This window comes from Mus pahari, chromosome 3 (assembly GCF_900095145.1).
Source record: "Mus pahari chromosome 3, PAHARI_EIJ_v1.1, whole genome shotgun sequence".
In the NCBI taxonomy this organism is placed as follows: Eukaryota; Metazoa; Chordata; class Mammalia; order Rodentia; family Muridae; genus Mus; species Mus pahari.
Genome location: NC_034592.1, coordinates 10063488 through 10075751, shown reverse-complemented (window position 1 = coordinate 10075751; position 12264 = coordinate 10063488). Strand labels below are relative to the sequence as shown.

At 37.1% G+C, this 12264-nt stretch overlaps 1 protein-coding gene across 8 annotated transcripts in view; it reads left to right on the top strand.

The window, feature by feature from the left end:
• Abi1 (abl interactor 1) overlaps positions 1 to 12264 on the top strand; it is an 86102-nt gene that overhangs the window by 63347 nt on the left and 10491 nt on the right. For 4 of the 8 annotated variants that reach the window (XM_021193587.1, XM_021193582.2, XM_021193586.2 and 1 more), the window contains exons 4-7: positions 3478 to 3492; positions 4196 to 4296; positions 5826 to 5966; positions 9555 to 9655. In XM_021193587.1, the coding sequence (XP_021049246.1) occupies positions 3478 to 3492; positions 4196 to 4296; positions 5826 to 5966; positions 9555 to 9655 (358 nt within the window). The remainder of the gene's footprint in view (positions 1 to 3477; positions 3493 to 4195; positions 4297 to 5825; positions 5967 to 9554; positions 9656 to 12264) is intronic. The other 4 variants (XM_021193584.1, XM_021193585.1, XM_021193588.2 and 1 more) reach the window with 1 other exon arrangement.

Below are 12264 nucleotides of genomic sequence, written 5' to 3'. Positions count from 1 at the left end.
ATTAGAATTAGTTGGTGTTCTAAGGTAAAGCCTCTAAAGTTGATTGTTAGTTTCTGGTCAGTTATGGAGTTGAATTTTAGTTTGTTTTGTAGGAACCCGGAACACCAGGGCTGTCTCAGCATTAATGGTCTTCCAGTTACTGTTCTTAATTTTTTTTCAGATATGTTTATCTTTGTATCTGAGTGTTTTGCCTTTATATGTGTATATGTACCATGCCTGTAGACCATGTGGGTATACCAAATGTTTGTACCATGTATGTGTGCCACTTGTTTGGTATACCCTATGTGTACTATGTTCGTGTGTGTTCTGCATATGTATGTAGTGAGTTTGGGTGTACCATGTTTGTATGTATCTCAGATGTGTTTGGTCCCTATGAAGATCAGAAGAGGCTAGAGATACAGCCTTATTCTGTATGATGGTTGTGACACTTTGTATGTGGGTAATGGTACCTGAACTCTGTGGTCTCTGAAAGGACAAGAGCTCTTAACCATGGGACTGTTTCTCTAGCCCACCCCTTCTGATTATTACTATTACTATCACTACTACTACTGCCGCTGCTGCTATAACTACAACTACAACAACAACTACTATTATTATTTTAAAGATTTGTTAATTTATGAGTAAACTGTAGCACAGCCTTACATAAATATTGTATATGAGTGAGAACTAATCAGTTACTTCTAAGAAAGAATTGGCCTCATTGACTTTTGAAGCTTACTGCTAGAAAAATAGAGTGAACTCAAAGAAAATTCTGTTGCTTTTAACTCCATATTCCAGGTAAATGGTGAAATTTCTCATTCATAAGTATAAATGTTTAGAGGAAAAGAGATCTTTAGAAAATACTAAAATCTTACTTTGTTTATGTTTGGGGACATTGAAATAGATATTTCATGTAAATATTGTCAGTTGCTAACTGTTATATTTTTTTGAGTTTCAAGAGGCAGAGATTAATTTTACAACACTCCTTATTTGGAGCACAGTCACATACATAAACTATTTAGTAGAGGAGGCTGAGCTTGAATAAAGGGTGAAAGTTAGGGAGTTGTATAGTTGCAGGGTTCAACTAAACTCATTTCCCATTTAGTTTTATTGTTCTTTAATTTGGGAACAGATTACATACAAATGCTGAGGTTTTTTTCCTTACTTTATTGTCTTCTTTCAGTTGAAAGAAATGAAGATGTGAAATTGTACTTAGAATACTTTATTGCACAATTAAAGTGTTACATTATTATGAAATACTGTATGTACATGTATAAGATACATATGTAGTCATCATATACATAGGTCACACAGTATACTAGTATGTCTTATCAAAGATTTAATATTAGTTAAATGTAATACTTCACATCTATGTGTGCAATGTCACCACATTAGGCAGGGTTCTAGACAGTATTCTTAGGTGGCAGCGAGAAATACCATTTTAAACAAACAGAAATACCAAAGTTGTAGCACAGTTGTATAAATGAGAAGATATCTGAATTCTTCCATAAGGTTTTATTTAATGTTGCTGTTGGGTCATCTGAAAAATGGTAGATAAGTTGTGAGGACAGCATATGTTATTGATAGAAATTGAAATCTCCGAACTTTATGGACAAACTATAGAAACGGGAATTTTTTTCTTAAAGGCCTGGTGTAAAGGATTGGCACCATAGGTTCTACACATTATTTTAGGTGTGTTAGCTGGTCATCTCTCACAGAAGTAGCCTTTAAGATCAAAGTAGCTTTTATTTAGAGTTTTCACTGAACTGTTCATTAAAAACATAGTAACATAAACCTTCCTAGAAGTATAGGCTTGTTGAAGACTTCAGTAGTCTAGAAATGACAGTTCCTAGACTCTTTATTCATTCTTTAGTTAGAATTTTGCCAACCTATGAGAAGATGATTTCTTTTCTATATTTTGTTTTCTAAATGCTATTTTTATTTTTATTTTATTTATATTCTTTGTCTACTTTATACATACATATATATTATCTTATTTATAACACAACACCCATAATTTTGTTTTTGAGATAGGGTTATACGGGCCCAAAACTGGCCTTGAACTTGCTGTGTATACCTGATCATTTGCCCCCACCTCCCATATTCAGGGTTTTTCAGGAGTATACCGCCATACTTGGGTTATGTATGGGATGCTGAGAATGAACCCTATATTGATGCACATTGTACATAGGTCTGCAGATTAAGCTACATTCCCAGGACTTTGGATTTCATTTTTAAACACTGAGGTGCAAGGCTGAATCCTTTCCTGAATTTGAAAGCAACTTGTGAATTTTTATTTTTATTTTTTTGAGACAGAGTCTTACTATGTAGTTCTCTTTGTCTTGAAACACTACATAAACTAGGCTGGCCTTAAATGCAGAGAAATGCCTGTCTCTGCCTTCCAAGAGCTGGAATTAAAGATTCTACACCTCAAGCCCTCTTCAAGAGCAATATGTGGTTTTCTTTTTTTTGTTTTTTGTTTTTTTTAAAGATTTATTTATTTATTATATGTAAGTACACTGTAGCTGTCTTCAGACACTCCAGAAGAGGGAGTCAGATCTTGTTACGGATGGTTATGAGCCACCATGTGGTTGCTGGGATTTGAACTCCGGACCTTCGGAAGAGCAGTCGGGTGCTCTTACCCACTGAGCCATCTCACCAGCCCCAAGGCTTATATTTTTAAAGTATTATACTACCATTAGAGTAATGAATATCCCAGACTTGGGCATTCATTATTTAACAAAGTCTTAGATCTTATATACTGCTATATTAAAAAATAGCTCTACACATTCTGTATTATTGTAGTTTAAGTCAAATTAAAAGATTTTGTTTTTATTTTTAATTATGTGTATGTATGTATGTGAAGGGATGTGCATGTGAATGCAGTGTCTGTAGAGGCCAGAAAGGGGCATTTGATCTTTTGTAACTAAAGTTACAGGTGGTCATGAGATGCCTGGCATAGGTGCTGGATGCTATCATCTGCTGAAGCCATTACATACTTGGAGTCACCTTTCCAACTCTGCGTCATCTCTAATTTAGTCGAATTAGATTCATGGGTTAAATGCTGACTTAAGAAATTTTGAGATTGGCTTAGTTAATTGGTAATTTTTTTTACGGATTAGTTAGACCTGGTTACAAAAGCCAGCAGTCCCAGTTACATGGCTGAGGCAAGAGAATCAATCATAAACTCAAGGCCTTGTCTGGGTCACAAAGTCAGCTCAAGGCCAGTCTGGGCAACTCAGTGGCTGGTTGTAGCTCTCTGGTAGAATTTTTGACCAACATGTACAGCCCTGAGTTCAATTCCTAGGGAAAATAAGTGTAACATACAAACATTTCCTTAGTTCCTCTAGATAACTTTTAAAATGCATTTGAAATAGAGCTGGATAAAAACTTAACATAAATTGAGTAATATAAATGTCAACCTGTCCTGTCAGATACAACTTACCTAGAATTAATTTCTACTTTTCCCCCCTCTTTTTTGTTTTTGCCAACATAAAGTGGCTAAAAGCCAAGGTAAGAGACATTACTTATCATTTGATCCACAGTACTTCCTCTATGTTGACAGAGGCTGCAGAGCCACTAAAATGTGAAAACTTATTATGTCTGTCTGCTTTTCTCTGTAGGATTTATATAGATTAAATATGCTTAAACTTAGATCACATCAGCAGCGTTTAGCCTGGCTGTGTTAATATATCCTAGATATATTGACGTTTGCACTTTAGGAACATTTAATCATTCTAACAGGTACTGCTTTTGCTCATGTGTTTTACAGTTGCTTTGCTTCCATTGACTTACAGTTAGGTTTCCCAGATGTGACATGAGATTTTGTTGTTGAATTATTAGGATAAAGATTATAGTTGCAATGAGTATTTTAGCAGATTGACAGATTTATGGTTTGCTTTTATGCACACATAATGCATATATAAACATTTTAATTCTGATTCTTGAAGTTTGATATCAGTGAACATGTCTAACAATAAGATATAAAATTGAGTAGTCTCACTTGTATTTTGTGTAAATTGATATGAATAGCACAAAATATGATGGGAAGAATTAAGTGTATGCGGCCTTTGAACTTTTAAAATTTAATACCAAACTCTAGTCGAACTGTCTGGGAATCCTTACTTCACATTCTGATATTAAGAAAAAGACATCATGTTAAAACATCAAGAGAACAAGTTGATACAGAAATAAAATTTTTCTTTCCACATTTTAGCACGGAAATAACCAGCCTGCAAGAACTGGCACATTGTCGAGAACAAATCCTCCCACGCAGAAACCACCAAGCCCTCCCGTGTCAGGCCGAGGAACTTTGGGGTACAAATTCAGCTCTATTCTACAAAGAATTTCTGAAACTTGAGTGCATGTTTTGTTTTTTGAATTATCTCTTGTGGAACTACCCTTTAAATTCATTTAATTGTGTGTGTGTGTGTGTGTGTGTGTGTGTGTGTGTGTGTGTGTGTGTGTCTTACATGTGAGGATGTTTCACCCTCAGGAAAGCTATCCACCTCCTTTAAGACAGGTTGTCTTTTTGGCCTGAAGCTCACCTTGTCTTTTTGGCCTGAAGCTCACCAAGTGGGTGGATAGTAAGTGCCAGAGTTGCCTGTTTCCCCCCCTCAGCTTTGGAATTATGGCTGCCATCATGCCGGGGATTAATGATCTTTTAGATATGTATAAATGTGTATCCTTTTTCTGTTTGTACATATAAAAATGTAGGGGGCTGGAGAGATGGCTCAGTGGTTAAGAGGTCCTGAGTTCAATTCCCAGCAACCACATGGTGGCTCACAACTATCTAATGGGATCCTATGCCCTCTTCTGGCATGCAGGGGTACATGCAGACAGAGCATTCCTGTATTTAAAAAAGCAACAACATTTACATTATATATGTCAATGTAAATCTGCTTTATGTTTTATCTTAAATGGATTGAACAGAGAGATCCTTATAGTGCCTCCACTTGTATTTATAGTATTTATGCTGTGGCTCACTGAATAAGTGGTGTGCTTTGTGAAGTTTTTAGCTTAGTAGTCTCTACCTTCTGTTTCTCCTATTCCTTGGCACCTTATGCTTAGGACTCTGCCTGCATCAGCTAGTCACAGGCCCCTTTGCACCAGGGTAGCTTTGTGGAAAGCTGGAAAAGGTAGTGATGACTTCTCATGGTACTAATTGTATCAGTATTTTTCAAGGTGTTTGTGACGGATTAGTTACCTGGAAATCCCATATTAGATTTCTTGCTTTTGTAGAGGGTGTTGGTCAGCAGCTAGCCAAGCCCTCCTCCTGCCCACCCCCTTTCCGAAAGGTTTATGGGTGACTGAATTAGGAATAATGTATATTTTAATATTATATACTATAGATCATTGAGATTATAACCATTATTTTTAGTATAACGTTAAATGACTCCAATAATTTCCCCAACAAAAAGTAACAAATTTAAATTTTTATGTTAAAACAGCAAAGTTTATATATCAGTAGTAATTACTATTAAAAATGTTTTTGTCATTAAAGAGTGTATGTTGTGTAACTCGTGCTACTATACACTTTGTGTAGGTCAGAAGAGAATTTTGTGGCCGTGTGTTTGTGTGTGTGTGTGTGTGTGTGTGTTTGTTCCCATGTGTATGCACAATACTCCTCTTCCCTGGTAAATTGGTTCTAGGGATTGAACTAAGGTCTCTAGGCTTGAGTGGCAAGCATTATTACTCTCTGCGCCATCTTGCCAGTCTTTACTTTTTTTCAATTAAAGTTGGGGAAAAAAAAGTTCTGTTATACTTAATTCAGATAGAGATTTTTACACATTTGAGGGAGGTGCCAGTTGTCTCTCTTCATTATCCCCCCTGTTCTTCATTGTTAGACGGAATACCCCTTACAAAACCCTAGAGCCTGTCAAGCCTCCAACAGTTCCCAATGACTACATGACTAGTCCTGCGAGGCTTGGAAGCCAGCATAGTCCAAGCAGGACAGCTTCTTTAAATCAGAGACCAAGGACGCATAGGTAAGCCTTCCGCCTGAACATCTGAACTCTGAAAGTGTGTGTTGCTGACTGCTGAGCCATGATTTGTAGATACAGAGTACAAGTTAGGTGTTAATTGATGCTAATGGTGAATGTAAAAGGCAAGGGCACCATTCTTCCTATTTCTGGTCCATCAAATTTCAGTTTTTCTTTTGATATTTTGTTTTTCTTTTGTGTATGCTATAAGCAGATTATAATCCTTCTTTTTGACAGAGATACAAGTACATGTTGGGATTACAACTAAAAAGTGCTTTTTAGAGGCTGAAGTTTGCATAATGCTTGCCTTAACATACAGGAAGCTCTGGGTTTGATCCCCAGTACCATACAAACTAGGCATGATGGCACACATCTCTAATTATAGCACTTGGGAGATGGAAGCAGGAAGATCTGAAGTTCAGGGTTATCCTTAGCTACTTAGTGACTTTGAGGTCAGCCTGGGATATATGAGACCCTGTCTCAAAAACAAAACCCAAACCAAAAACAAACAAAAAGCCCAAATAAAGCTTAAAATTGTTTTGCTCTCCTAAATTTGCATATAAGATATTCTTCAGATAGTTTGGAACAGAGTGTTTTAGTAGTAACCCAGTACTATCACCACTCCCGTGCTCCTGACCCAAGACAACACATCTTATTAACACATCTTTAAATGTTGTAAGGTAGGGCTGTGGTTTGTATAGCTCAGTTTTAGGATAGATTCTTAGTATGAATGAGACTTCTGAGTTCATTTACCAGGAACTCCTGCTCATTAAAATGGGCACAAGGAAAATACCCTTAAATGCTCTTAGACAAAGGGCTAAGTGTTGTAGAGTTAGTTACATAGCATATTGAATTCTAAGAAGTCAGAGGAAGAACACTCTGCTTTTTTCTGAAGACGATTTCAGAACTGAGTTGATAACGAGATTATGGTAATAGTTCTTGAAAGCAGTTGCCCAGTGCTGAAGTAACCAGCTTTTTTATGTTTGGTTTTGCTGAATTACAGGGGCAAAATGTTCTTTTTCCTCATAGTGGAGGTAGTAATAGATTAATCTTATTCAACAACTAGTTATTTAGAATGACTGTGTTAAATACCATTCAGAAACTTGTAAGACATAGTTTTGTTGTTGGTTTTTTTTTCTCAGAAGCTTATTATATTGAAATACTAACACTTATTTTTAAAATATATTTTTAGAATGTCATTATGTCAGGATTTTGGAATTATTTAATCATTGTTGCAACTTTAGCCCCATGACAACCATAGACAATTTGTAAATGAGTGAACATAGTGAGCTATGGATAGTCTAGTAAAACTTTGCTTATGGTACTAAAATTTGAATTTCATATAATTTTAATGTTTTTAAAAATACCATCCTCTTTTGAGTTTTCACTATTAAAAAAAGGTAGCTCATAGGCAAAAATTGGACTGTTGTCTGGCTTTAGCCCACACAGTATAATTTGCCACCACTTATGCCTATTTTAGATAAAAATCACCAAAGTTAATAATTACAGAAGATCCTATTAGTGTATTAGTGTACAAATATTCCTAACTCTGACATAAAGCTGAGTAGATTTCCTGACTTGAATGAGTTGATGATTTCATATATAAGCCAGTTTGTTCTGACAGTGGATCTTTTTATTAAAATGTGATCAGGAGTTTGAAACTAGCCTGGGCAACATATTAAGGGACAGGTATTCTAGACAGCAGTTACTCTCGGGTAGAAGGACTTGTCTTGGAGGGAGTTGAATAGAGTTTCTCAGTAGCAGTGAAACCTACCTTTAAACTGTTTCCTGTGTTTTGCTATTGCTGTGAAAGGACACCATGATCGAGGCAACTTTTGTAGAAGAAAACATTTACTTGGTACATTCTTAAACAGAGGATGAGTCCATTATCATCAGGATGGGAAGCATGGTGGCATACAGGCCTACATGGTACTGGAGAAGTTGTTGAGAGTTCTACAGCCAGATCCACAGCCAGCAGGAAGAGGCTTTTACTCTCAGTGATACACTTAATCCAACAAGACTGTACCCACTTACCCTTCTCAAATAGTGCTATTTCCTGATGACCAAGCATTCAAATGTATGAGTCTGTGGGGGTGTGGGAGCTAGTCTTATTCAAACCACCACACTTATTTTCCAGAAAACTCCTTATCACCTGTCTTCAATTTGTTCTTATATATTTTTTATTTGTTGTTGGTTTGCGTTTGAGGCAAGGTTTCACTATGTAGCCTTGGCTGGTCTTGAACTTTTTTAATCTTTAAGATTTATTTTATGTATATGAGTACACTGTAGCTGTCTTCAGACGCACCAGAAGAGGGCATCAGATCCAATAACAGATGATTATGAGCCACCATGTGGTTTTTGGGAATTGAACTCAGAACCTCTGGAAGAGCAGTTTGTGCTCTTAACCTCTGAGCCATCCCAGGACTCACCTGCTTCTGCTTTCCCAGTGCTGGGTTTAAAAGTGTGCCACTGTGCCCAGCTTGTTTCTGTTTTGGAAACGTGGCTTTTCTGTACAGGCTAGACTGACCTAGTCTGCCATACTCCTTCATCAGCCTCCTAAATGCAGCGATTACATTTGTGTGTCACCATGCCCTTTTTACTTTTCTTTGAGATAGGGAGAAATTGTTTTTCCTGATTTTTCAGGCAAGGATTATGCCCCCCCCCCATTGTTTTGTACTTTCTTTTTTGTGTTACCTGTTTTCTCATGTTCTAGTATAGAGTTTTGTGAGGGTATGGCTCACAGTTCCTTTCTGAGATAGAAGGAGGTTGTTGTAGTTAGGGTTTTACTGCTGTGAACAGACACCATGACCAATGCAAGTTTTATAAAGGGCATCATTTAATTGGGGCAGGCTTATAGGCAGAGAGGTTGAGTCCATTATCATCAAGGCGGGAACATGACAGCATCCCAGCAGGCATGGTTCGGGAGCAGCTGAGAGTTCTACATTCATCTAAGGCTGCTAGCAGAATACTGATTTCCAGACAGCTAAGATGAAAGTCTTAAAGCCCATACCCACAGTGTCATACCTACTCCAACAAGGCCACACCTACTACAACTGGACCACACCCTCTAATAGTGCCATTCCTTGGGCTGAGCATATGCAAACCATCACAGAGGGGAAACAAGAACCTCATTATGTATGCCTGGTGGTTTCAGACTCAAGAACCTCTAGACTTAGCCAGTACTGAAAGTGCAGTGTGCCACCACAACAGGCTGTTTACTGTTAGTCACAGCAGGCTTGAAATAGACATTTGTAACTCACTGAACTGTGAGATTTCACTGCTCAAGACATTTCTTAGACTATAATTACCATTTTAAGACAAGGTCCTATCATGCGCCCCTGGCTGGCCTTGAACACCCAAAGATCCACCTGTATCTGCCTTCAGAGTACTGGGAATTAAGGTCAGGTAGGGTTCGAAAACTGTGCTAGTTGCTAGTTTTAAAGTTCTTGAAGAACAGGGTAACACAAGAACCATTTTAAGTAATAGGGTAACGGTTAACCAAGTTAATGAGTATTTAGTAGCCCCAGCTTATGATTAAGTTTTTTAAAAAATCAGTATATAAAAATGATTTTCCAATGCTTCTCTTCTTTGTAGTGGAAGTAGTGGAGGAAGCGGAAGCCGAGAGAACAGTGGGAGCAGCAGCATTGGCATTCCTATTGCTGTGCCTACGCCCTCACCACCCACTGCGGGCCCAGGTATGGTAGTTAGTAAGTACCCGCAGCTTCACTGTGCGATGTCTGTTAACTTTATTATGGAGGCTAAAACAATCTGTATATTGAACAAAAATAATTATTAGATTGCGACTATTGCTATAATAAAGGCAAATATAAAAATATGATATTTTTGGATCAGTTTTCACATAATTGTTAGGGTTTTACAAGCTGTATGTGTGGTACAGAGAAATCACTTTAAGTCAGTTTTGGCCATTTTGTTTTAGTAAATGTTGTCTTTCTAATAGTTTATGATGTTTATTATTTCAAAAGCAAACCATATTGCATAATATTTCATTTAGAAGGTCGGTATTGCTAAACCAATGTATTTGTGGCTTCCTATTTGTGTATGAGATTCAGCACCTGTTTTAGTGAAATCTGGTAACTATGAGATGATATTTAAAAATAGGAAAATTTATTTTACCTTTTTAGAAAGTATGTAAATTTAATGTATTCTGAGAGAACATTCAGTTAACGCTTTGAAATTGAGTCAGTGAAATGTAGACTTTTTTGAGATAGGTTATTTCTGTGTAGCCCAAGCTATCCAGAAACAAAATGTGTATATTCAAAAAAAAAAACCAAACATGTTTGAAAGGTAATCATAATAAAAAAATGAGAGGAAACTATCCTAGCTTCTCAAATGTATTCAAGAAAAAATGATCTGGTTATAAACACAGGCTCATTTTGTAGGTACTGCATTTATAAACTCATTTGAACTTGTTTTATATACAGATGTTTGTTTTTTTTGTTTGCCTTCAATATGTGGTATTTCCCTGCCATTTTGGAATTTTTGGTTCTGTTTTCTTACACTCTGATTTGAGTGATAAACTATTTTGCTAGAAATCATTGTGTCTGGCTTCCTGGAGCCCTGCTTCTCCCAGTGAATGTTGCTGGTGAGACTGTATAGGCATTGGAGAACCATTAGATAAGTTTTACATATCTGCAATAAACTCCTGTAGCTGATAGATTACAAGTTGCTACAGTTACTGGATTATATAGATGGTACCACTAAAAGTTAAAGAATTAAATCTAATTATTTCTAATTTCTTCTGGGGAAGGACCTTTGAACTTAACACTGTAAAAACACAGAGAAGACTATTAAATACAACCTGGTCCTATGTATGATTTATAACAAACTTAATGGGATTTTTATTTGTGATTTATTTAGATTGACTAGATATAATAACTGCCCGTTTTTGTCAAGGACTGGGGTGAAGGTGGAGACAGGAAGTGGAACATGAAAGGGAAATAGAGTGTGATTGGGCTGCTGTGATCCTATCTTTTGGATTATTCTTTGAAAATTTTTTCGATTCTCTCTCTCTCTCTCTCTCTCTCTCTCTCTCTCTCTCTCTCTCTCTCTCTCTCTCTCTCTTGAGGCAGGGTTTCTCTGTGTAGCTCTGGCTGTCCTGGAACTCACTCTGTAGACCGGGCCAGCCTTGGACTCAGAAATCTGCCTGCTTCTGCCTCCCAAGTGCTGGGATTACAGGTGTGCACCACCACTGCCCGGTTCTTTGAAAATTTTTGATGCAGCCCAGGTTTCAGATAGCTGAGACTGCTATGAAGTAACTTTATCAATTGTATGCGTTCAAATTGTCTTTAAGTTGGGAAGGACTAGACTGAATGCTAATACAAAGAATTCTAGATCCAGGCTGGGCAGTGTGTGGCATACACCTTTAGTCCCAGCATTCAGGAGGCAGAGGCAGGCAGTCTCTGTGAGTTCAAGGCCAGTCTGGTTGATGTTACACAGAGAAACCCTGTCTCAACTCCCTCCCACCCCAAATTTACATTCAATTTAGAAGTTACACAATACTTAGGATAAATAATGAGGTGTCTCTTATGAGAATTAATTTAGGTGACATTAAACTGAAAATATTTTTAGATTTTTCTTTCAAAACATTTATATATATACTGAGGAAAAGGAAAGTGAAGGAGATAATACAAAACCCCATGGATGTAGAAATCACTGAAAGAAAGTCTGTGAAAATGAAATGCTGTCAGCCTGGAAGATGATTGTTGAAGCCACAGTGAGATGTTATTGTTATATTCACTGTATAAGTAAAAATGTAGACAGGCATCTCACCTTGTTGGGGGTATGTGGATCTGGATGCTATACTGCTGGTGTTTGTTGATATGCTCCCTTTACCAAAACCTCTGTTGCTTACTAATCAAGGTAAACCAGCATCTATCAGTGTCAGTCTTAGATACTAACACCAGAGTACTAGTTCTCAGAACATTATTTCCCAGAAAACTCTCTGCTAAGCTATTACTTGTCTTTTTCATTCTCATTCTGTCGGAATTTTTTTTTCTAGAGGCTCGGTGAAGTCTTTGTGTACTTGTATATAAATTCATCTTAAAGCGGTGTCAGTTTGAATATGGTCATTTCATGTAGGTGTAACCTACTCCAGGGACACCTAATTTTTAAAAGTGGACTTAAAGAAAAAATGTTTACTAACCGCTTACTTAGCACTAATTTTCAGAGCAATAGTCCCAAATTGATCATCAGTGTGGAGGAATTAGGTAGAAATTTCAGTTCTCAGACCTCATTCTAGACCTAGTTTGTTAAAGTCTCTGAAAATGGAACCCAGAAATTTCCA